The following is a 26415-nucleotide window of genomic DNA, read 5'->3' on the forward strand; positions in this document are numbered from 1 at the left end:
GATATTTTTTGCTCTTAAAAGCTTTTATTACGCTCCATGTTGTTCAGGGATTTCTTTCATTCTCCAACTGTGTTAAAGTGAAACCGTGTTATAGAAGTGCCGTGTTATACGGGGCTACCAGTACGTCTTACAATGATCCTAGTCAAGTTAGGAAGGTCTTGGGCACCTCCATGCCAAAATTTTAGGAAAGAAAGAGAACTTCTTGAAGACACCTTCAAAAAATACAAGGTGTCCTCAAATTCAGAACTGAACGGACAGCTTTTTCTTATTGGGGAACGAGTTTATCTTTCCAGAAGAAATATGAAGCTCATGAGGACAAACCACTTTCATTAACAAATTCATTTTAAGAGAGAACTGAGCCAATATGTTAGGTTTCTACTTTGTTCAAGTCACTTTGCCAGAGGTCCTATATGTATCTTTTTTTTTTTCATATATCTTTTTGAATATAAGCTGTTTAGCACTATGTGGTAGGCAAGGTTGGAAGTGGGGTGGGGAGAGATGAGGGCTGAAGCCTGAAGAATTCCAGTGCCTTGCTGAGTAGATAGTGAGTGACAACGCATGACTCAACCTCTGTCTGTCTCCAATGCCAAGCCATGTGTTCCTCCCCCTGCTTGTTGATGGCTCTGCTGATTACTTCACAGTCATCAGTACTCTTAGATATCTGCCTTCAAGGTATTGTTTCACATGAGTAGTAAAGTAAGTCTAAAATAATCAATGCATTTCATGGGCAGCTTTTAATTTATGTATCTCCATATCATTTAGCATCAATTATCTTCTGAAAGTTCTCTGTTCTTTCTACTTAATTATATGCATGTTTTTCTTCTAGAATTGATTCTACGTCAAAAAGAATAGAATGAATGGCCACCTTCAGAGCAGGATATTGGGGTGACAGGACTAAATTGCTTTCAGCAACTTTTATACTTGGCTATAGCACCATGGGTTCCTAAAGACTGGGATAGGCTCTCAGGCTCTGGATAGCTGGAGTTAATTGTGTTTTCATATTTACCAAATTGTGCTTACTCACTGACTTACCAGGAAACTCCAAATAGCTGCAGGAAGGCAGGCAAATCCTTTACTATCTATACTGTATATAAAACGGTCTCACAGACCAAGCCTCTGATTAGTGGAAAGTTTTCAGAATCAATAAAAATGTCCAGTAGCATGAGTACTATATAAATTGTGACGTGCTCTCAGGACCTTACAAAAACCATTAGATTGTTTAGCTTGAGAATGTGTGAACAAAACAAGATTGAAAGGAGTTTTAATAAATCTTTAACTGGATGGGGACATTATTATATAGACAACATTGTCAAGTTGTTCTTCATTTCAAAATAAGAGATTAACTTCAGGATAAGGAATTTATATTAAGTCTATGGAAGTACAAATTGACAGTAATGGTTCTGATTTTAGAAGAGTTACCAAGAGAATAATGAAGGACATTGTAGAAATAAATTACCACCTATCTGTGAATGGTGTATTGTTCTGCAATGCCAGAGGATTCAACCGTTGTCCCAATGCAATAAATATTTATCAACCATTCTTTGCTAAAGAAATTTATAGCTTGTTAGATATAAAAGGACAAATACACCAATAATCACTGTACAGATTTTGACAATATAACGAGAGGAAAGTGTCTCAGGAATTCATAAGAGAAAGAAAACCTATACATCTGAGGAAATCAAGGAAGAGTTTATGTTCAATATGTCCTGGGAGATTAACCTTGACCCCCCAAAAAATGTAATTGTACTGGTTGAAAAAGTGGTGTGGTGTGTGTGTGTGTGTGTGTGTGTGTGTGTTTGAGAACAGGAAGATAAATTCCCATTAAGGTTCTAGAAGAGGGTAAACAGGGTCTAATACATGGTGATGGAAAGAGAACTGACTCTGGGTGGTGAACACGCAATGTGAGATATAGACAATGTATTACAGAATTGTACACCTGAAATCTATGTAACTTTACTAACAATTGTCATCCCAATAAACTTTCATTTAAAGAAAAAAAATTCCAATTAAGGTAATAATATAAGCAAAAACACAGAAACAATTTACATGGATTAGAGAACATTTCAGTTCACTTGAAATATAGAGCAAACTGAAGCTAGTAGATGAGCTCCTTTACGGCAAGAATTCAGAGATAAGAGAACAGTGCCAAAAAAGAGCTTGGATTAAGAAGGCAAAAAGAGGAAGAGAATCAAAAGAAAGATGCTGAAATTTGATTTAATTAATTATAATAATTCTTTCAACAAATATTTCTTAAATACCTTCTATGTGGCAAGCACTGAAACTTAGGTGACTAAATATTTCCCATCCATGGCGCTTATGATCTAGAAACAGACAATATTGGTTAAATAACGATGCAAATAAACACAGAAGTGCAACTGCAACAAATTGTGCAAAAGAGAGGAGTTGATCAGGGAAGGCCAAGTTAAGTCAGTTAAGGAAAGAGTGGTATGAGATAAGACTGAAGAGGTAGGCAAAGATCACCCTAATAAGGATTTAGGGAATGGGAAGTCCTTATAAGGCTTTAAGCACATGGGTGACAGAAACATAACTGCATTTAGAAAAAACAAAAACAAAACTCATCAGTGGTCCACTATCGAGAATAGATCAGAGAGGGTCAAGTTGGATATAGGAAGGTGCTTTGGGATGCTATTTCAGTATTTCAGGTGACAGATTATTAACTTGGCCCAGAGTTGTAGCTATGAAGATGGAAAGAAGTGAACCAAAAGGGACCTAGTTTGAGAACTAAATGGGGATGGATTGGAGGTAGCAATAAGAAGACTTGTTAGAGTTGATGGAGAGGTTGAGAGAAGGTTGGCACCTAGACAGCTATCTAGCTTGTGTGACTGATTGCATAGTAGTGCCAGTTAAAGACATGGCAACTGATGGAGAGACAAGTTTCCAGGAGGACGTCATGAGTTCAGTTTAGGAACTATTGAGTTTGAGCTGCCTTTGAGATTTCAAGTAGATGGTTTAGTAGGCAATTGGATACATGAGACTGAAGCTCAGATGGTCTGGGATTAAGAAGTAAATATGCACATCTCCTATGTAAGAATATAATGAAACTATAAGCATAAGTGAGATCACCCAGGGAAAGAGTATGCTATAGAATAAGAAGAGATTAGGGCCGAGGACCATGCCTTCAGAAATGCTAATAACTAGTTTTGCAGATAATGATCCTGAAATTATCTTCAGAGAATTAATGGAGCAGGAGGAAAATAGGAAGAGTGCAGTGTCACAGAGGCCAACACAAAAGTATTCAAGAAGAGAGCAACTGGTTCACAGTGATTCGGCTGAGAGGCCACATAAGGTGAAGACTGGAATGTTTGTTGGATCAGCATGGGGCAAGAGTGGAGGCTTCTTCAGGAAAGCCTTCTCCCATCTGCTCAGGCACAATTAAATGGACCTCATGGGGCTCCCACTGAGGTTTGTTTATTCTTGTTGCAGCACCCACTCTTTCCATCTCAAATGAAAGTGTGTGTCATCTCCCTTCCTAGAGAAGGCAAGAGCTGTTTCATTTACACAATTTGTTTCTCAGAAATTGAATAGCTCTTTAAAAATGTGAAATGTTAAATACACATTTGTTGAGTATATGAGTAAAACAATAGTTGGGACATAAAACCCGGAGAGCACAAGGAATGGCAAGTGCCTCAGAGGGTTTGAGGGTGAAGGGAACTAGCACATATTACCTTTCTCCATGTCATGCATGCATGTGAGAGGATCAAGCACAACCTGTAACGAGAGTCTTCCCTGTATAACACTCTGTTCAGAACTCTTAGGCATAGTTATCCAACTGTTACTAATGGCTTCCTTTTCTTTTTTAAAGCAACCTACTCTATTTCTCTCTCTGTGTTGTCCTTGTAGCTATCAGATGGCTTTGTATACGGCATTGCTGAGAGCTGTCAATCAGAAACCATATCATTAGCTACTGAAAAAGGCAAAGGACTTACCTTCCTAAAACCTGAATAAAGTTTATCCTTGAAATCAGAAGTATAATGAGCATTTAAGTATTAAGAGCTAATAACCACGTGCTCTACATTTAAACTTTATAAATAGAATGAATTACCTTTCTCTCCTTCACTATCAAATGACAATTTCCTTCTTCGTAGTTTATAGTTGTCTCCTTCAGAGTCATTCATGGACTGTGAGCGTAGTAAGAGATCAGACTTTGTTAACAGAATATGAAGATAAAATCAAAGATTATTTAATCTGAACATAATGCATTATCAGGAAACTCTTTACTATTTCATATCATTTCAACTACTGTGAGACTTAATTATTAGATTGCAAGCAAATAGCTACAATACTTTGTTTAATGGTTGTCTCCAAGTTATCAAATAGAATGATAGAATAATTCTAATAGTTTCACCATCTGATGGGGAAATCATAGTTTTAGAAGTTGCTCACCAGAAATGTTTGGGGATGATGTCAACATTTAGAGACAACATATTCCTTTATGTGGAATGTATTTTATGTAACTTGGTAAAGCAAAAATAAAAATTATAATTATTTAAAACAACTTTGTAGAATGTGTATTACTGCAGAGAAAAAAAGTGTAAACTAATTCAAATTAGCTATGATGTTTAAATTACATGGTAATTATTGCAAGGTTAAATTTCACAACAATAAATATAAGGTTGAAGTCAATAAACCCCATGCTTTGAGCCCTTTATTATTTTTGTTCCCAGTTCCTTCTGCCCCACCCTTTTGGTTCACTGTGTAAAATGTTATCCATCTTGTAAATAAAAATGGAAGCTCCCAAATAAATAAAACAGGAGATGGAAGCTCCTGCTTTATATATTTGGTTGCTGCCTAGACTTTTTTGTGTAAAGAAATTATCTGAGGTAGATGTTTGTTGTTTTTCAAGGCAAAATCAGAATGAGGTTGGTGACATAAAACTAGGACTTGATAAAGTACTGAAGTAAAACCATCATAAAAAACATTTGTTCTTTATAACTTGAGCCTACCCCCCACCCCTAAATATTTTTCAACTTTTCAGTGTTTTAAAAACAATCGTCTGACTTGGTGCTTTAGGATATTAATGGTGCCCTGGTTACCTCAAAAGTTTATATTTGTCTTTATCTTTATGTCTCTCGCTGTACCCGGGAATGACTGTAACTCCGGAGAGAATTCAATCTACCACTTTTTGACTTGAGGATCTTTATTCCAGAGAGTATATAGTTAGCATTAAAATACATTGGCAAGTGTCAAAAACCCAACAATTGATTTCGGAATAAAAAGAATTTAAAATTAGAGTTGGGATTATGGGAGTTTGAGGGGAAGAGGATGGAGAAAGACCTAGTAATAAATCGTGGGCTACAACCCAAGTTCTGTATTCTTAGAATAGTGATAGACCATACGGACACATTTTCATAGTGAAGGGGAGTGAGGGACATAAGAGCTACACTCTCAAAACTCACCCTAAGTTAAATTATATGTAGAATCATTTAAAATATTATTTTTGTTAGACAATGTTATTCATTCTGCAGCACTAATTTTGACTCAGGGTTAAACCTGATTCATTTATGCTTCTGTAATTTAGAAATTGGGTTAAATATGGACCTTAACTTGAATGAGTTTAATTTTTCATTATTATTGAAAAGACATTACTAATGAATACAGATTGTAAATAATAGCTGAGAGAATATTTTAATCTCTGTATAAGGTAAACTCATTTAAGGGATTTTCATAGTCTAGAATCACCCATTTCTTACAAATAGTTGGCACACTCAATATAAACCAAGGCTATTTCAAATTAAGGGTCTCACCTAAGAATTCTTAAAAGGTCAAACTTAATTAACTTACTTAAAATTATTCAATAGGTTTAAAAGTAGTTAGCTTGAATTCCTTCCTTATAATTCAGACATTCCAATATTAAGTAGACTTTTCCTTTGAAATATTCAGAATTGGTAAAGTTTTGCTACAATATTTTGCTTGACCTTTCAGAGATATTTGGGCAATCCAAGAATAAAATAAAATGTCAGAAGTACAAAATAAACAGTTAACATATACCTTTGCACTCTCATGCCTTAGGTTGAAAGTCAACTCCAGGTTTGTGAGAAAGTGATCAGAAAACTCGGGATACATATCCAAAACCTCTAATAAGTCTTCTCTCTGGATCTTATGCAAGTCACAGTATGTGAGGGCTCTTACATCTGCATTAGACTTTCCAGGTTTGGCATAAAGATGGACCATTTCTCCAAATATGTCATTTTTTCCTTAAATAAAGAAAATAAAAGGAGGTAAAGTAATCTGAATTAAATGTTTTCCTTCTAAAAGTAGAACGGGACCACTGACCAATCTCTGAGTCAAAGATTTCAAATGTAAGCTCTCATGGCTAACAGACACTTGGGCAGCAAAATTCCAATACGTACCTAATACTGATGGCCCCAGTCATGTGTGTTTTCTGAGTGGCATTTGCCTCTTAGTGCACTGGTCCTAGTACGAGCTCTATTATTTTCTTGTTTTGATTCTTTAGCAAAACGACTAGAATGCAGCCAACATGGCTTTAGACTGCTGTACCCCACATTGCTAGAAAAGGGTTTTGCCATATAGTAGGTGTGGTCTAATTTTGTCAATCCAGAAATATGAGAAAGGCTGTGGTGAGACAGATTCATGAACTTTCTATCTCAGAATGTTCTGTGCAGGTGATGCCAAGCGTGGGGCTACGGTGCAGCACTGTCAGCACTTAGAGAACTAGGGGTGCAATCAGAACATTCCCTGCTTCCGCTAGTAACCACTTTGGGATTTGCCCTTAATGAATATGTCCAATTGTTCAGTAAATCTAGTTATATTCTTTCAACCTATATAGTCATTTCTTTCCCCCCAACACACACACGGCCTTATTCTAAAAGTCTGTCCTTGCTTTCTTGCCAATCCTGAGGTTATTTCAGTGTCTGGATTCTGACGAGCTCGCTCCACAGCCTCCGCCTCGTCACATACCACCTGCTTTTCCAGGCTTTGTTCAATGATGAGGATCATGACAGCAGCAACAGCAAGTGCTCACTGAGGACACTTAAGTAGGTGTTGGGCACTGGGTCAGATGCTTAGGTGCATTATCTCATTTAATCCCCAAAATAATGTCATGAAGAAATTATTAAGTATTATCTAAATTTTATGAATATGGAAAAGAGGATAAGAGATCAACTGATTAGGTCAAGGTCACCTTCTCAGTTGGGTGAAAGAAACAGAGGGAGGAGCCAGGATAAAATCTCATGCATTTTGACTCCAGTCAAAGCCTTTACACACCCCTTATACTTAATTTTCTTTTAATACTTGCCCTGAATGTCATGGCCACTTAGATTTTTGTATCTCTGAATGTCAAGACATTTAAAAATTGTACCTGTGGAATATGTGCTTAATAACTACTGATAAGGTATTGATTATATAGATTTTCAATGGCAGTGTAAAATAGCACTTTCTCACATATATGCTGAAGCTTTTCATATTTAGAAAAAAAACTCCTTAATAAAAACAGATCTGTTAATTATGTTTTTGTTAGACAAGTGCATATATACTTGACTATGGAAACTATCAAACACTTCGAAACAATGAAGTTCTAACTAGTAAGAAAAGAAAATGCTGTAATATTCTTACCTGGATGTGAATTTAATGGGGATAAATCAGACACCACATCTTTACAAGAAAAAGTGATGTTAGAGCAAATACATTAACTTTAGTTTAAATAAATACCTAGCTTTTCAAAAAATAGAATGAATAATCATAGTTTGTGAGGATTTTAGGTGTGGATTTACATGGAGATAGAAACAGAAAAGGAGAATCTCCTGAAATTCTTTACAGCTTTGATACTTCAATATTGATATTATCAAAGAAAAGCTCTGAACTAAATTCAACATGGGCTTTATATCTTAATTGGCTTACATGATTGTAAATGAGCAAAGAGTAAGCCAGTCAGCAAGTACACCTTAACAACACACTAAAATTACTATTTTATAAAGCAAGAAGGCATGTTACCTTCCTTTAGAAACGAGGGCTGGCTGATTTAAAGATGAGAAATGCAATGAAGCATGCTCCTTCACTGAAACGTACCAGATCAAATTGTCAAAAGGCCAAATCTGGTGCAAATCTAACTTTATCGTGTACTTACTAAGTGATTTAGAATACGTTTTTATTCTTTGCCTGGTTATTGTATTGTAAACCAAATTGCACATCATTGGTGTTTTTTTTTTTAATAATGTTTAAAAAGCTGTCATCATAATAAATTTATCAAAATACATAGAAATCACTCATACATCTTCATTCATGCATTGGGGAGCCTGCTATGCCATACTCTGGGTCTACACAGAAGAGAGGAAAACAGACAACATCTTATCCTTTGGGATATTAACATCAAGAGTAGAGTGAAAGGAAATTATTGAATTACATGCTCATTTTTTAAATAGGCATGGATTTAATCCACAGGAGAAAAAGAAGTGCAAATGATTACAACTACTGGGGGTGGGTGCCGCCATGGGCAGACTGAGGTTTAAACCTACTGGCGAGGTGGTAGGAGAAGATGACCTCCTTCTCTCTGCTCCCTTGTTCGTCCCCACTGTCCTAGCATTCCAAAGAAATCTTACAAGTTCACACAGACAAAATTTATTTTTGAAGAGACAGATTGGGCAGATGACTTTCTTTTGCATCCAAACCAGTTTATTACTAATTTTAATCTCCTCATTGAAAGTTCAAAGCTCTATATTACCTAGGTAACGACTCACAGAATCCCGTTTGATGATATACAGCAGGTAAAAGTACATGGCAAATAGATGAAATTTGTCAAAATGTAAACCCATTGCATGACAGGGCATTGGCACAGGCTAGCCAGCACGCTTACAACATATACATTTTATTTAAGGAGTTAAGGGATCAAGCATGAATCCAAGATCCTCTAACATGACAAGGAAAATGCTGACTATTTTCATATATTTGGCCTTAAATGTTTTAGTAGCTGCCAAGAACTGAAGAGTGTCACGAAAGCATTTACACATCAGAGAAAAAGTGAGAGTCAAGAAAACATTTCCAGGATGTTAATTTGATTTGAATTGAATTGTAACAAACCTTTACAATTACCCATCACTCTTAAACTGTACTCATGAATAAATAGATCAGTCCTCTGTTCTATCATTTTACATGGTGCATTGCACCAGCTTGTCACTGAATTTGTCACCATCCAGTTCTAAAACACTCACCCAGAATAGCTACCACAATGTCATCTTTGAGGATTTCAATGGAGCCTCTGGATAAGAAATAAAGTGCAGTAAGGACATCCCCACAGTGAACCAGAGTGTCTCCTGGAGGTGCATGGGTGGTCTTGAACTTCATTGCCAAAGCTCTAAGGCAACCTTTACTTGCCCCCCTAAAGGCTTTGCAGTTTTGCAGCAAAGTCTGGTTGAGATGTAGACAAATGTCAGCTTGTAAACATTCTGGGAAACCCTTGAGGACCTAAAGAAAAAAAGTAAAGTGTTTCATACTACAATGAACAGAGTACCTCCACTTAAAATATATTTCTTGCTCACAGAACCACAGGTGTAGTAATTGTCATACAGGAGTTCTTAACACTGCTTCTACCTCTCCCTCCTTTGTTTTTCCTTAATGAATACTTGGCTTGCTAAACATGTTAAAGTTTTAATTCAAATACTTGTTTTCTAAATTAACTTCAAGCATTCAGACCCAACACAAATGCTGTTTTACTAAAATGTAATGCCTACAACGTTTCACACTAATTCTTATTCCCTGCATTATGTTATTGAGTATCATACTGTGCACAGATAAAATGCAATGTGACAATTAATAAGACATAACTAATGAAAGGTGGTACAACTAGAAAGACAATGTTTTGAAGGAATCTCAGCTCAACTGGATTGCTATCTCTGGTATACATCTTAGTTATAATTAATGAAAATAATGATCCATGGTATTTGTAAATGTTATATACCAGAGAGTACTTGGGATATTTATGTCTCATATGCACATTATTAATACAAATATTTTGATAAGCACTGAAAAAAGAGAAAGAGGAGAACAGCAAACAGACTTTAAAAAAGTAGTTCAGATTTCAGAATTGGAAATTATGCCAGAATTTACAATGCACACATAAAGCTTTTAACAGGGCTTTATGACAGCCTATTTATTCAGTGACTAATTCAAAACTTGTAGAAAAGATTAAACAATAGTTTGTGACAAGTGCTACTCAATTTAAACTGAATAAAATTTCATGGTATTTTATAAAATTCCCAGTATTCAGTGTGCAAAGACACTCAACTCTTGCTTCTCTGTATGTGTTTAGCTATTTGGGGTTTTAATTGTCATGTTTTTTTACTCTGTCAGTAAAAATACATCCATTTAAATATGTTTTGGGGTAAGAGGGAGGAGGCATTACACAGTGACTAACAATGCAATTTAGGAGTTCCTACCTTTTTGGGCCAACCTTACTATTGCTATCCAATATAGTTAAAAAGTAATTATTAATTATTTGCCTAGATAATTCAAATGTATGTCACCCATAGAGGAAATTCAAATTAGGTTACATTTGAATTAATTGACAATTATCATCACTTTAAATATCAAAGTAGCCACAGGACTCCAGCTTCTGTAGGACCAGTGGGTAATGCAATAGATCAGATGGACTGTGGTTAAAATACAAATGGATCAAGAAGAGATCTGAAACACGACAGCCACCATTCTTGATCTTCTCTTCTTCATTGTGTCGTCACTCACAGAAACGGGTCAAGGGTGTTTTAGAAAAAAAAAAACAACCTCACAGAATATGAGTTTTGGTCATGAATTTGCCACAGGTTGATGCTTGTGCAAGTCACTTCATCCATTTGTGTTTTTTTGCCAGAGAATAGGAGCCTTTACAATATTGAAAATTTGTCATAGTTACCAATAAAGAGTGTGCCAATTGTCAGACACTGCTCACCCAGCTCCGCACGTCTGTAGGAACTCAGGCTCTTATCCTGAAGTATCCCCTGGCTCAGACCCAAAAGAAATGAGCCTTCCTCTCTCTGAGTTTCTGGACACTCATCTGAAGCCTCTCCCCTTAACTGTAACTTCCCGGCTTCCTCTACATGACGCAACTTCTGACAGATTTCCTACTGGGACTGAAGACCTCTCCAAAACGATAACTTGCTTCATCTTTGCCCATCCCTGCTTTTGGGAGCTGGAGGCCCTTTTCTCACTCTTGTTGGAATCCTAAACAACCTGGCTTCTCTCAGGGAACCAACCCTCTGGGTCGCTGATCCCATCTGCCTGTCTAAATGTTACATTGGATTCTTTGGCAAGTGATGATAGACTGGAGTTAAGCTAGGTTTGTACATGTTCTCAGAAATGGGGCCACTTTATCTGGGGGTGCTATAGTAGGAAAAAAACTCAGTTCACTGACATCTTTACATATGATTTACTTTTCCTTCCTGAAGTCCACTGTTGTGGTGTCAACATAGTAACTCTCAGATGCCCCCATACAGACAAAAATGTAAAGAGTATTATATCAAGTAACAAATTAGATATACTTATTTTTCTCTTAAGATTTGCCTGGAATAAGCTACAAAAAGGCATTTTTACATATCACATAAACAAGAGAGATATTGCTGTCGTTACAGTATTTGGAAAGAAAATACTGAGTTTGTAACTGCTATTTCTGGCATTTTCCTGAAATTTCTCACTTATACTTTCTGAGTACAGCTTGAATATAGAAGGAAAAAGTGTGTGGGTGTGTGTACACATGGGTGTGTATGAAGTTTTGAGTTGGAAGATGTGCGTAAGATAGAGAGGTAGGGGTTATTCACTTCTCTGCATGTTTTATATGAGCTATGGAATCAGACAGGCATGAGCTAACGTCCTACTTTCATCACTTAACTAGTTGTGACTTTGGTCAAGTCAATTAACTTTTCTTGAGATGCAGTTTCTTCTATTGTAAAAATAATAACGACTACTTCACAGGGTTGTGTCCACAATTAAATGCAATAATGTATGTAAATCATCCCATGCACTGCAGATGTTCAAAAGACAGTTTATTTCTGGTTTTCCTTTCCTACTTCCTTCCTTTCTTTTGTATTTTTTTTTTATTTTTATGGTCACACATATTTGTTGTTCCTGAAGAACTAGTATATTCTCTTTCATTAGGACTTGAGAGATGCAACACTCATTATGTTTTTTACTTTGGTCTCTATGTTGTATAAGAAATTCCCCACTAAGTTTTGGGCTCCATTGACTCAATAGAGTTTAAGAATTCTTTTTATTTTCATCTCTCTAACATTTGTTTCCTATTTTTGACTTGTGTTAAATGTTTTATCTTACTTGCACTCAGGTTTTCACTGTCAGTTATCTTAAATCCTTTCAAAAGCAGGCACTTACTAAATCAATTTACAAACATATTTTTGGAATTTCAATTTTCTTAGAATCACTCACAAAACCTTAAAGGAAACTTGGGAAAGTTTTATATCATTCTCTTCTCAAGTATCCATATTAAATGTTGCCATCTCCTAATATTCATCCTACTAGAAGTGACACCCATTAGAAAGAATGACCTCAGTTGGAGGTGCCATAGAATCCCCCAGAGAAGTCTTTGTTTACACGGGGGTGGGTGGGGGTGGATATGAGGTGTTATTGAAAAATGCAGTGAGTGTTTAAATTTAAAAAAATAGCTATTAATCATCTTCAAAATACTCCCCCTAACTTCGAACACACTTATCCCATCATTCTTGCCACTTTCTGAAGCAGTTCTAGAAGTCCTCTTTTGTAAGTGTCTTTAGTTGCACTATCATGGCTGCCTCAATGTTTTGAATCATTTTGACTTTGGGGAAGAGCCAGAAGTCGCATGGTGCCTGACCCAGTGAATAAGGTGATGAGGACACATCATAATGTTTTTATTTGACAGAAATTGTCATACCAGAAGCAATGTGTGATATGGAGCGTTGTCATGATGGAGGATGAAGTAAAGACACTCACGAAAGAGGGCTTCCAGAACTGCTTCAGAAAGTGACAAGTACAATGGGATAAGTGTGCTTGAAACAAGAGGAAATATTCTGAGGGGGATTAATGGAAATGTGTCTTTTACTGTAATAAGTTTTTTATTTAAACATTCACCATATTTTTTGATCACACCTCATACACAGATCTTGGCATGAAGGATATGTCTAGATTAAGGAATTCTCCTGTGTCATTAGCCCTTACCCGATTTTCTTAATTTTCTTAAGTCAGTTACATAGATCACTGGAGTAAAACTCAGTAGAAGTTAGTATTCAGTAATTGAATCTTTTACTAGCTCAGAAGTTTGGATGTCCTAAATAAGTTAGCAGCTTTGGAATCTGGGTTATGCCTAAGTAAATGTACTTTTAAAGGGAGAGTTAAAAGAGAGGGAGCTGTAGTGGAACAGAGGTAGAAGAACACTGAAAAGAGTGTGAAGAAAAGGGAAAGTTTAAGTAGATGTTTATCCAAGACACCCCTTTCCATCGTCCCAGCTGTGTGGCCTTCCTTCCTTTCTTCCTACTCATTGGACTTTTTCTTATTAGGTCGTCAGTTCCTCTGCTAAACTACCTGACTCAAAACTTCCTCACTTAGCAATCAAACACCGGCATTTTACCAGGCCAAGCAGATGTGGTTGCAAAGAGTAGCTACGCCAAGTACAAATCAGGACACAAGCTGGTATAGTGATTGTTATAATCATTTCTGCTGCTGTCTATACAGCCTTCTTGTCTGTCATGCTCTGAAACTCTGAGGGTACAAAGCAGCTTTCACTGTGCATCTGAAGCCATTGTTTTGTTGATTTAGTCTGATTTCAAAGACTATGTAGCATCACCCAGAATCAGTTTCACGGCCTGCACTAGGAAAAGTAGTCCTCATTCTTCTAGCAAACATTCATTAAGTATCTGCTATATACTAGGCGCTATGTTAGGCAAGCGAATATAACAATGAATAAAACATGTTCTGAAAATATGCTTGGATCTCATTCCTTTCTTTAAATGCCTAGATTATTAATATCTATATCTATATCTATATCTATATCTATATCTATCTATCTATCTATCTATCTATCTATCTATCTATCTATCTATCTATCTAGAACTTTTTGTGGTTTGCTTTTCATGCCAAATTTGGACATTTATAATGTACATTTATAATACTAATGGTTGTTCAAATGAACTCTCAAGGTACAAATTAATTTAAGGTGAGCAAACAGGCCCAATTTCTCTTTTCTAATATTGACTGGTATGGAGGCATATTTGTAAAACTTCCTGAAGTTTCAGAAAATTTTTTCAAGGCTGGTAAAAATTCCATGTCTTTCTTATGGTATAAAGTCTCTTGAATATTTTATAAATGCAAGATTGATTTCTTTTTACTTTAATTTATGTACATAAAACTCTTTTGGACTCTCAAATTATGTAAGACAAATGAGACATTGGTATTTTCAAGTGAGTATGAAATGCTTTCTGTGATTGTTAACTCTATTCCATAGCTTAGTACTAGAGAGCGCAAAATTTAAGAACATTCAAACAAGAATAACCCAACAACGAGAAAAACAAGGTAGCAGGATTAAATCAAAGTAAAACTGCAGAAATCACACAGAGAGAACAAAAGTGGAAGTAATGAAATACGCCATAGTAAGCACTTTTCAAACATCATCAAACATTAAGGCACAAGTATTTAACTTTATGTTAAAATTCTCTCTAATGTACAGATGCTGACATGTACTTAATAGGATAAACATTACAACATTGCCAATATTTGTAATTGCGGAGTATGTGAATTCAAATTTTCTCTATACTGAGCCATGAATACAAAATTGAGAAGTGAATGGATGCTGAAGTTAATGAAAGCCTTCTGATCAAAGCAGCTTCTGACTTGATATGTGTGCTCATCAAAACAATAGTCTTACTAACTTTTTAATAAGTAAATCCTTAAATTGTAATGCATTTGTACTAATAAAACAATTATACCACCTATTTTATGTAATGGGGCTTAATTGAAAAGGCAGTTTGGTCCAGGTCTATAATAGATTATAACTAGAGAAATATCTCCTGGGCACATTTGTTTCAGTGCAATCTGAGTAGAGGAATATCATAATTAATGAAGATTTTTCCCTTTTTTATGTGACACCATTATATCACCATTCCAGATGGAACCTTCTTTATATTACAATTTACTCTGGGAATAGTTCTTTTATAATCAAATTTCAATATAATTTTTGCTTTTCACACTAACTATATATCTTGTGGGTGAGAAAGGTGACTTACAGTCTCTAACCCATTATCCTCTTTTCCAACCAGCAGTTTAAGTCTTGCTTTTGTCCCTATGATATACTCTCTATGCTACTGGTCCCCCCTCCCTTTGATTAAAGAAAGGCAAGGTTGCAGGAGCGAAAGTTATTTCCATTTTCAACTTTTACCTGGCTGCTGATAGAGAAAGATTGCTAAATGCAGTTAAATATTCATAATATATTGACAATAAACTGTATTATCACTTCCTTAAATTTAAAACACAGGATTCAATGTTTGCTGTTTCTTAGCCTGGATTGCAAATCACTCTCTTAGAGTGCTTACAGTTTCTAGATTCTGTTAGAAGAGAGTCAACCATTGAGTTTTTATCAAGACTCTCTCTATATTCCTTCCATAGTGTTTTAAACTGTTGTATTTGCTTTTGAAAAGAATCATAACGTATTCGCTAATATTAGGGTGGTGTAAAAGTAATTGCGGTTTTTGCAACTATTTTTAATAAACCGCAATTTTGCACCAACCTCATAGATAGCCCCTATCCATATAGTATTGGAAAGTTGATCTATGTTGTAATGAATAGTTTTTTATTTGTGTCACATAGGGTAGCTGTACAGGGGGGCATTTCTAAAGGCAGGCTGAAAGGCACATTGAGAAAGACAGTCTGAGTGTGGCAAATGGTTCTCCTAAACAGCAAATTAATCATTTAAACAACTTTGATAACTGTGAGAATTAACAGGAAATTTTCTGGGGAAATTCTCTGGTTCATTAAATGCACTTAAATCTTGACAAATAAGGATTAATCAAAACACAAATTAATACTCCCTATGAAGCACTAAACTTCAAGCATGATTATCAAATAGATTAGGCAAGTAATATATTAAATCTTCAGCCTCTTAATATAAAATATTAAGCCTAAAGCCTTAATATTTTATGGCATTTTTTGATTCTGATAGAATCATTGTTTTCCATGTGGGTATTCAGAGTTTGATAAATCCTTAGCACTTATAAGATACTAAAACTTGCTTCTTGTTGTTTTTAGAAGTTAATGTCCTTCCTTAATGGAATCTATAATTTTGAGGTCATCCCAGATCATATTATTTCTATGGTTATAGTTTATCATTAAGGAATAGGAAACATATTTTTTAGGTTTGCTTGGTGATTACATGTTTAACATTTCATGTTTAACCACTGACCGTGAGAGGTAGATTCTTTTCGTACTTGTAAAAATACAAATGTACATAACCCTAGTCTAAAGCTCAAATTGTTTAGTAATTTTCTTTCTTATTTTACCTTTATGTGGCTGATGAATACAAGGAAACTTTTTTTTTTTTTTTTGTATGAGGCCATCATATCTAACCAGATTGTTGGAAAAGCAGATTATTGTGGAATCCATGACTAGGGACTTTTATAAGCCTGGAGAAAATTAGCTAATTTTCTGCATGTGACTTTTCAACATTTATTATATGGTTACATAATTTAAAATGAAACAAAAACAGATGAGCAGAACAAAAACTTGCCACACATAGACATGGAAAACAATGCCATAAATCCTGAACCAGTTTTAGTACAAGTAAACATTCCTTAAAAAATGAAACAAGAGTCCTCCTTCCTGCATCTTCCCTTTCCTTTTCCACAGCTCCTTCCCCCAGTTAATAGCATACAGTGAGATGAGATGTTTCTCTGCTTTCAGAAGGATGCTTAAACTTTAACCTGACCCAAATTAAGTCAGGGCGAAGGATGAGTTAGAGTGTGGGTGATGATGTGTAGGTAGAGGGGATTTATTGCTTTTACATACATGTTCTTGTTCCTATGACTCTGAAGTCCTTCTTTGAATTCAGCAAAAGCCTGACTTAAAACGGTGCATTACACTTTCAGAAATGAGGTCTCAGGGGAAACCTTGAAACCCACTAAGATTTCTAAAGGTTACAGGAGGGATTTATATCCTGAGAAGCAATTTCAGGACCTCTCCTTCAACCTCCAACTGCTTGAGAGAGAAAGGGAGGGATGAACAAAATATAATTAGAGTGGGGTCTATTGAAAGTCTTGCAAATTCTTCTTCCTAAATGGATTAATTGTTGATGACCTGAGCTTGCTCACAAAATAAGAAGAGAGGTGCCACCTGCAGGTGATGAAAAAAATGATTTAAGTACCACCTTGTACTTAATACACCATCTTGAAATTGGATCTAGTTTAATGTTTCAGAAATAATTCTCATGTATAATATTTTACAATAAAAATCTTTTGATTCATTTATTAACTTCATATAAGGAACATAGAACGGTGAGTAGCCCATTTTTCATATATGAAAATTGAAATATAAATACATTAAAGAGTTTTATTTGTGGATGAACTAAAACTCCAAACTTACTCCAGAATTCCTTCAATTATTGTGACATGCCATAGCTGTCTATAAGAGTGGATTTCTATAGAACAAAAAATCATCAGATTTGTTTGGAACCACAAAAGACCCCGAATAGCCAAAGCAATCTTAAGAAAAAAGAACAATAATGGAGGTATCACACTTCCTGACTTTGGCTTGTACTACAGGGCTACAATAACCAAAACAGCATGGTGTTGGCAGAAAAACAGACAGATAGACCAATGGAATAGAATTGAGAACTCAGAAATAAAACCACATAAATATGGACAGATAATTTTTGACAAAGAAGCTAAAAACATACAATGGAGCAAAGACAGCCTCTTCAATAAATGGTGCTGGGAGAATTGGATAGCCACGTGCAAAAGAATGAAACTGGACTGCTATTTGTCACCATGTACCAAAGTTAATTCAAAATGGATCAAAGACTTAAGCATAAGACCTGACACAATAAACTGCATAGAAGAAAACATAGGTACTAAACTATGGACCTTGGGTTCAAAGAGCATTTTATGAATTTGACTCCAAAGGCAATGGAAGTAAAAGCTAAAATAAACGAATGGGACTATATGAAACTTAAAAGCTTCTGCACAGCAAAAGAAACCATTGACAAAATAAAGAGGCCACCAAACTGAATGGGAGAAGATTTCTGCAAACAGTGCCTCCGATAAGGGGCTAGTATCCAGAATATACAAGGAACTCAAGCAAATCAACAACAAAAAAACAAACAACCCAATTGAAAAATGGGCAGAGGATTTGAAGAGACATTTCTCCAAAGAGGACATACAAATGGCAAATAGACATATGAAAAAATGCTCAACATCACTAATCATCAGAGAAATGCAAATAAAAACCACAATGAGATATCACCTCACCCCAGTCAGAATGGCTATCATCAACAAGACAAATAGTAACAAATGTTGGAGAGGCTGTGGAGAAAAAGGAACCCTTATACACTGTTGGTGGGAATGCAGACTGGTGCAGCCGTTATGGAAGGCAGTGTGGAGGTTCCTCAAAAAATTACGAATAGAATTGCCATATGACCCAGCAATCCCTCTCCTGGGGATCTACCCAAAAAATCTGAAAACATTTAGAGATAAAGACAAGTGTGCTCCAATGTTCATTGCAGCTTTGTTTACAGTGGCCAAGACATGGAAACAACCAAAATGTCCTTCGATAGATGAATGGATAAAGAAGTTGTGGTATATATACACAATGGAATACTATTCGGCGGTAAGAAAAGATGATATAGGAACATTTGTGACAACATGGATGGATCTTGAGAGTGTAATGCTGAGCGAAATAAGTCAGACAGAAAAAGCAGAGAACCATGTGATTTCACTGATTTGTGGTATATAAACCAAAAGCAACAAAAGAACAAGACAAACAAATGAGAAACAGAAACTCATAGACACAGACAATGGTTTGGTGGTTGCCAGAGGGTAAGGGGGGTGGGGGGTGGGAGATGAGGGTAAGGGGGATCGAATATATGGTGATGGAAGGAGAACTGATTCTGGGTGATGAACACACAATGGGATTTATAGATGATGTAATACAGAATTGTACACCTGAAATCTATGTAATTTTACTAACAATTGTCACCCCAATAAATTTAATAAAATAGAAAAAAAAAGAGTGGATTTCTAAAGTTGCTCTCAGTATGGTGAGATACAAAATGTCTCTTATTCATTTTATTTATCGATTTGATCAATAAGTAACAAAGAATAGAGATTAGCATACATGTCATTTTCATTTTGTACCAGTTAGGGTATTTGGTCCCCAAATGATCAGTGTTAGATAACAATACAATTGTTTTTCTAAAGAAAATGACGGCTGTATCAGGAATTATATAACTTTTTTGCAAAATAGCAAAAGCTCTTAAAATAGTAGAAGTTCTCTTCCTCGACCTATCAGATTTCCTTTCTGTAAAATGTATTTATTCTTGTTACCCAGCACTCTGAATGTTCCAGACACAGTTCTAGCCTTTCACATTTCTACTTTGACCAACTGAGTTATAAACCAGCTGTGAATGTTTTAAAAGCTATTTATGCCAGCTATAGTTAGTGGAATTATATAATTCAATCATACTGTGCATAAAAGAATGAAATATGCATAAAAAGAGAGAGCAGGATTCCTCCCCCATCATGAAAATAAAGCTAAATGATTTAGAAAACCTTTACAAAGTTCATTTATTTTAAATAATGCAGCCAAAGATTGCTTTTTGCATTAGGTTTTGCATTAGGTAGGGTTGCTTAAACATTTCTAAAAGTGGAAATGTTATATAGTCTATTAACTCTGATTATAATCCAAAAATATAAGAAAAAATTGTGACCCGAGAAAAGTAACCAGAAAATCAGAAGTACATGGAAATTAAGAACTACATTCTATGATAATCACTGGATCAAAGAAGAAATAATTTAAAAGCAATAAAAGGAGAACATTTCATAGGAAAATATATGGACCCACAGAAAAACTTGCATTCAAATGAAAATGTATAGTCTTAATGCTTTCACTATTACAAAAGCAAGACTCAATCAATAAAGGATGTTAACACAGATATTAAGAATAATATGACAATCCAAGGAAATCAAAAGGAGGGTATTAATGAAGATAAATGCTAAAAACAAAACGAATAGGGACAAGAATAAGTAAACCCAAAAACTAGTTCCTTGAAAAAAATCCATTTAAATATACAAATCTTTCAAAGGCCTGCTAAAGGAAAGGAGAGAAAACAAACATACAAGCTTAAGATTACGAAAGCAGATGTACCTGCTGATACAGGAAAAAACTAAGTGAATTAAAAGAAAATTCTACATGCAATTTTATAACAACTTTGAAAGCCTAGATAAAATACATGAATTCTTAACAGAACATAAATTATCAATATTGACCAAAGAAGAAATAGAATAAACAATTACCATATTAGAGTTAGAATGGTGATTAAAGAGCTATCAAAACCACCAGAATCAGATGGTTTTACAGACGTTTTCTAACATTTGAGAGCATATAATGGTAGACCAATACCATTATAAAATAATGCACCATTTAAAATAATTTATTAGCTAAAAAAACCAAAGTATCAACAAAAAAAAATTATGACCAAGTAGGATTTCAGAAAAGCAAGGATATTTGAAAAGAATTAGTCTTAAGAGTAAAAAAAAAACTATTTTCATTGAAATCAGCTGTTACCGCTTAAAATTGTTTTTGAGAATCTAGTGAGCTAAAAAAGCCAATAAATAGTATTTTTTTAAAAAGAAAATGAACGTATCTCTTTTTGCTACTGATGTGATTATATACTTACAATGTTCTAGAGTAGATTGTCAAAACCAAACTAAATTTCCCAAAACCAAACCAACCAAACTAAATTTCACCAAAATAAGGGAAAGGTCCTATTAGAATGAGGCAGAGAATTCGTTAAAGTGGCTATAAAGAAGATAGCTTTACTCCTTGTTATCTAGAAGTAGGTAAAAATGAAAATGTGTTATGTATTTCATTTTTTCAAGTGACTAAGCTATATAAAATTTAAGAATAATTTTAATAACAAAGGTAAGAGTTCCTAAAAAGAAAATGACAAAGTCTTATTGAAGGAAATGTATTGTTAAGATCTAAACCAGGGGTTCTCAATCCGGGCTATATATTAGGATAGACATAAAAATACGGATGCTCAGACTTCACTATAAGCAATTCTGATTTAATTGTAGAGTAGATCTGAAACCCTGAAATTTGTGTAACATAATTCAGATGGTTTTAATGTGCAGCAATAACGCAAACTTATTATTGAAATTCCAAAGTTATGTAAAAATCAATACAAAATTTATAGGAAGGGCAGAGTTAGCAGCAGGCTTACAATCCGTTCTCTATCTTTCCCAAAGAACACCTGCAAATAAAAGTGAGCAGCCAGTGACACACATTAGTGACCTGCTCTTGGCAAACACACTAAGAGTGTGGGGTAGTTCCTTTCTACAGTGTATTTTTAGTACAATGTATCTAGTCTAAATTATGACAAACAAACCTTTTGTCAGTAGATTTATAGGACACCGCTTTCTGGAAAATGTCAGGTAAGCTATGTAACTTCTGGACTATAAAATATGGGTGTTTAATGACCTAAAGTGTTTCATTCTGCTTAAGTGTTATGTCATCACACACATACACTGTCTAGGGACTTCCTATGTTAAATTTGAGCCAGAACATGTGCTAATATAACAAGGAAGGATCTCCATGCCTTGCTTATGCCTATGATTACACATATTATTGAAATTATTGGTTAGATCTTGATACGTTACAGTTTCTGATTTCTATGAGCCAGATTTAACAATTGTTGGGTTATCTCCAAAGCCCAACATGGAGTTTGTTGTAATTGAATAAAAATAGTCATATATTTTACATGGAAGAGTAAGTATTCTCAAGTAGCTGATAAGAAAAACAAGATTAATAAGGGTTGACCTACCTTGCCAGATATTAATGCATGGTATAAAACCACTAAGTACAAATTATTATTATATTGTCATAGGAATGGAAAAATGTAGCCAATTTCAGAGTAAAGATATGTCTCCCAATTACATCTGATAATTTAATGTATAAATAAGGTGGTATTTTAAATCAATAGGAAAATAATGACTTGCTTAAATTCTACCAGTACTATCTTCTATTCATGTGAAGAAAATAATTTAGAAAACTATATTTTAAACAGATTACAGGATTTTCTTTTTAATCGTATAACAAAAGGAAATCTAGAAAACTAATTGTATAAGCCATAGGTTCAGTGAGACCTTTGAAAAACAGGACATGATCTCTGAACTATACAAGAAAATTTACCCAATTGGCTCATGTTAAAAAACTAAACAAACAAACAAAAAACTTTTAAATCCAAAAGATATCCTAAACAAAACCAACATATTGAAAAGAGTTTAGGAACAAATTTGATGGAAGAAAAAGCATTACTATCTATAATTAAAAAAAAAAAAAATTCTTATAAACAATAAGAAAAAGGTAACCAAAAACAATGTAAAAATAGCTGAGTAGGTAATTCATAGAAGAAACATTTTGATTAACCATATTTGCTTTATTATAATGTTCTGACCTCAGTGTCGGTGTCACCTATTGTTAAATATTAAGCAGAACTCATAGATAAAACTAGAGTTAGACTCTGGGCTAAAACTCTCATCTTAGGAAACATTACTAAGGCCCCATTTTCGCAGCATCCACACATGGTAATTCACAGTCCAAACTAGATGGTGGTTAGGATGGACCTCTATGATTCAAATAAAATAACTATACCTATATGAAATGAGTCTTTGGCTTTATCTTCCCATTATGGTAGGTGTTTCTAACTACTACTAACTACATATTGACTGATACGGCTCAGTTCTTTGTGTATTGCACAGCATTCTAATCCACTCTTACCAGGAGAGTGGAAAAAATGAACTACAGCATATATGTAAGTGATTGAACACAGCTCCAGAGTATTAAAATGCGTCACCTGAAGTGCTACACCCCAGATGAGGAAGAATCTTGGCAGACGGTCCTTACACTGGGTGTCAAGTTCTGCTGGGGGTGGGCTACCTGACCCAAGGGAGTCAGAGGCAAACTAAGAGAGGTTCTTCAGGCATATCTGGCATGAAGGAGGCAATGATTATATATTTGTTTCTATCTACACTCATCCCCATGAATAGCAATATGTCTAAACCAAAATAAATAAATAAATAGAGGTAATTTTTCTGAGTACTTCTGCCTTCAGGCTGTATGATCAACTGGGTTAGATAAACTGTTCATGCTGATTTTCACCCTTGAAAAAAAGATTTGAAAAATCTGACATATTGGGTGAACATTTACATACCCATTTTAAGTGGTACTGGGGATGTCTCAGACAATTCTTCCACTAAAGAAAATATTGGACTTTTTTTGAGGGTGGGTAGAAATTGTCGATGGTTTGCTTCCATTAGGTTTGATAAATGCTGAGTTCCTCTAATGTTTGAATTAAAAAATGGACTTAAGTTCACATTTCCAAGCACTATTTAAAAACTGAAGTTTGATGTCTCTCTCAATTTTCATTACTGGCTAAACCTGTGATGAATATTAAGCGACCTTAAACTGAACTGAGTTTGAATTACCCCTGTATTCCTTCCACTCCAAAGAAAATCTCTGAAAACACATCACACTCTTTGGCAAAAGAAATTGCACTCTAAAGTCCTGTTCTAATAGTACCACTATTTTAAAGAGTTAAAAAGACACTTTGAGACATCATTTCCACCTTCCTGCTATTGTAAGAGGAACATTAGTAAACGGAGAAACTGAAGCACAGAAGTGTGTTCATTGCCTCAGCATGGTGTTTCTGCAATGACTGCGTTTCTTGTTTAAAGCCGCCGACCATGCTGTCATTATTTCTCTGAGCTCAGGAAGTGCTAAAGATCAGATGCCACTGCTGTGGAACTCACTTGGCAAGGAAGCAGCATGGTGCCAGCTGTAAACAAGTCCTTCTAGATGGTGGTTGGATGCCAGGATGAAGTGGCCATCATCATTTGTGAAACATGACTGAGCACCTATCATTTGTGACCTGAAAATACCAGATGCCGGTCTTACGCTTGGTATCGTTCATGTCAGGTGGCCCCAGATGGTATTTATTGTTCTTTGTGGTATTTTTGAGACTTTAGGGTAAATAGTCTTGGGGGAAAATAGGAAGGGCACATGCCTTGCACTTTCTTAAGCACCAGTTCTTCAGATGCTGGCTACAGTAGGCAAGAATGTATGCTAATAGTTGATCTTTCTAGTGCAAAATGTTACTACCTACCCAGTTTCTGCAGAGCTAGGCAATTACTATCAACTAATCAACACGCAGATGACACTATCTTTTTACGTGCATTGTAGGCAACTATTAATTTAATTCAACTCCTAAATGGTTACTAGGTTTTAAAACTAAAAGATATCACCAGTCCTAAGGGTCATTATCATCTAAATGCAGGTTTTTTCCAATTTCCATGTCCCCTTTCTAAATGGGTAGATTTACTTGTTAGGCTATTTGGACCTAAGTACAGAAGATGGGCATATGTTTTTTTAACTTAGGCAATATTTGTAGTGCTATCTGTAACTTGACTGCTAATTTTGAACCTATGCTTTGTTAGAATATTACTAGCCAAACAAAAAATATCCATCTAAATTGTCCAGGCTCAAACCTTGTATTATGCTATTGATGATACACTTAAACATGAGCAATTTTATTTTCTGAAGAATTCTTAGAAACAGGGTCCTTGCCTAGTGCTGGGGTAGTTAGATATGAAGGCACCATATTTTTAATCATTTTATTTTTTGCCTCTATGACTTTAATCAGTCAAAGTTTTTTTATTGACCATTTTTATCAACTTCAGTATTTAAAGGATCATTAGCAAATGGTAAAGTCGAATAAAAAGAATACAGTGAAAATAAGCCATACTATTTTATAAATTTTGATTTATATTTTTGATGGGATTTAATGTCACAAGAATGGTTTTTATCTCAGTTGATGTGTTAGACATAACTGAAAGAGCTCGCCATTATATTTCACTACGGTTATCAAAATAGTCCATGAGTGGAGTCAATTTGAATGTGAAAATCTGGCACAGATGAAATCATTTAAATAAGTGTAGAAAATGGGTACAACAAAGTTTTTTGCAGGAGTAGAGTTAGAATGTGGATGCAAATATAAGCTCAGTGCTAGTAGCTAAGTAGATAGTAGTAGGTAGTAAGTAGTAGTATTAATAAGTAGTAATAGTTAGTTAAGGTCAGTAAAGTTTAAGTGACTAAGATAGATGACATCAGATCTGGAACAGAGTCATGGAAGGAAAGGAAATCTAATTTTCATTAAAATGCTCCCATCAGTCCCAAGAAGTAAGAATATCTATTAAACAATATGGGATTCTTTATTGTTTTCTTTTCTATTTTGATTGGCTTTGTTCATAGGTCTCATTATAAATATATGCTTTGTTTCTCAGAGTCCCACTGCGAATCTAAGCCTTTTTATTTAGCCTAGTAGGTTGACTTTTGATGGAAATCCCTAAAAAGTCTCCCTTGTTCAACCCTGCTGCTATCCTACATCTCCTCCTTTCTGAGGAATTAATTTAATCTCTCCTAGACCAAGATGACTGATCCATATAGGGCAAGTGCCATAGAGTGTTCTCCTTTCTCCTCCAAGCTGATACCTTCAGTCTTTCTCTTTTCTTTCCAGCCTGCCTTTAAGGAAATCTTGCTTATTTGCCCTGGTGAAGAATTTATCCCTCTTCCTAGGTTCTTATTTCAACTTCTTCTCCATCTGCCTTTCAAAATTGCCTCCATTAATGCCTAAGAGAAAAAGCAAAACAAACAACAAAACCCGAAACTCAAATATTCCCCCTTTTTTCATAAAGTAAACAAAGTTGTTCCTGGATTACCTGCCTTAATTCTGCCTCGTGCTCTCTGAGATGTGTATCTCTACTCCTGTCCTTGTTTTTACTTGAAACAGTCCCCTTCGGTTCTCTGCCATCACTAATTCTGACATACTTTTATTCCAGTGGCTTCTGAATAATAGGAAGCCGATATTCCATAAGGAAGACTAAGAAGTTCACAACAGGGAGCAAGAGAGTGGGTGGCAGATAGGTTAGGATTTCCATCCTCCAGCAGAGTATTTCCCATCATAGTTGTTTTACACAGTTAGCATATTTGAGTGCTGGTGCTTTAAAAATATTTGAAAATGCCAAGTTTAATGAAATTGCAGAGAGGTTAAGTGACTTGCCCAAGATTAGTGGCATATCGAGAGCTAGCGCTTGGGTCTTCTGAATTCCTATTCCATACCTTTTTTTTTTTTTTTTTTCCTATTGGTCAAGA

At 35.2% G+C, this 26415-nt stretch overlaps 1 protein-coding gene across 7 annotated transcripts in view; it reads right to left on the bottom strand.

The window, feature by feature from the left end:
- KCNH7 (potassium voltage-gated channel subfamily H member 7) overlaps positions 1-26415 on the bottom strand; it is a 438357-nt gene that overhangs the window by 23569 nt on the left and 388373 nt on the right. For 4 of the 7 annotated variants that reach the window (XM_088794493.1, XM_074337148.2, XM_019727305.3 and 1 more), the window contains 3 exons: positions 9186-9438; positions 6010-6215; positions 4064-4163 (listed from right to left, as the gene is read on the bottom strand). In XM_088794493.1, the coding sequence (XP_088650619.1) occupies positions 4064-4163; positions 6010-6215; positions 9186-9438 (559 nt within the window). The remainder of the gene's footprint in view (positions 1-4063; positions 4164-6009; positions 6216-9185; positions 9439-26415) is intronic. The other 3 variants (XM_074337144.2, XM_019727307.3, XM_074337138.2) reach the window with 2 other exon arrangements.

Source organism: Rhinolophus sinicus, chromosome 17 (genome assembly GCF_057876585.1).
Source record: "Rhinolophus sinicus isolate RSI-liver-muscle chromosome 17, RSI-T2T, whole genome shotgun sequence".
NCBI lineage: Eukaryota > Metazoa > Chordata > Mammalia > Chiroptera > Rhinolophidae > Rhinolophus > Rhinolophus sinicus.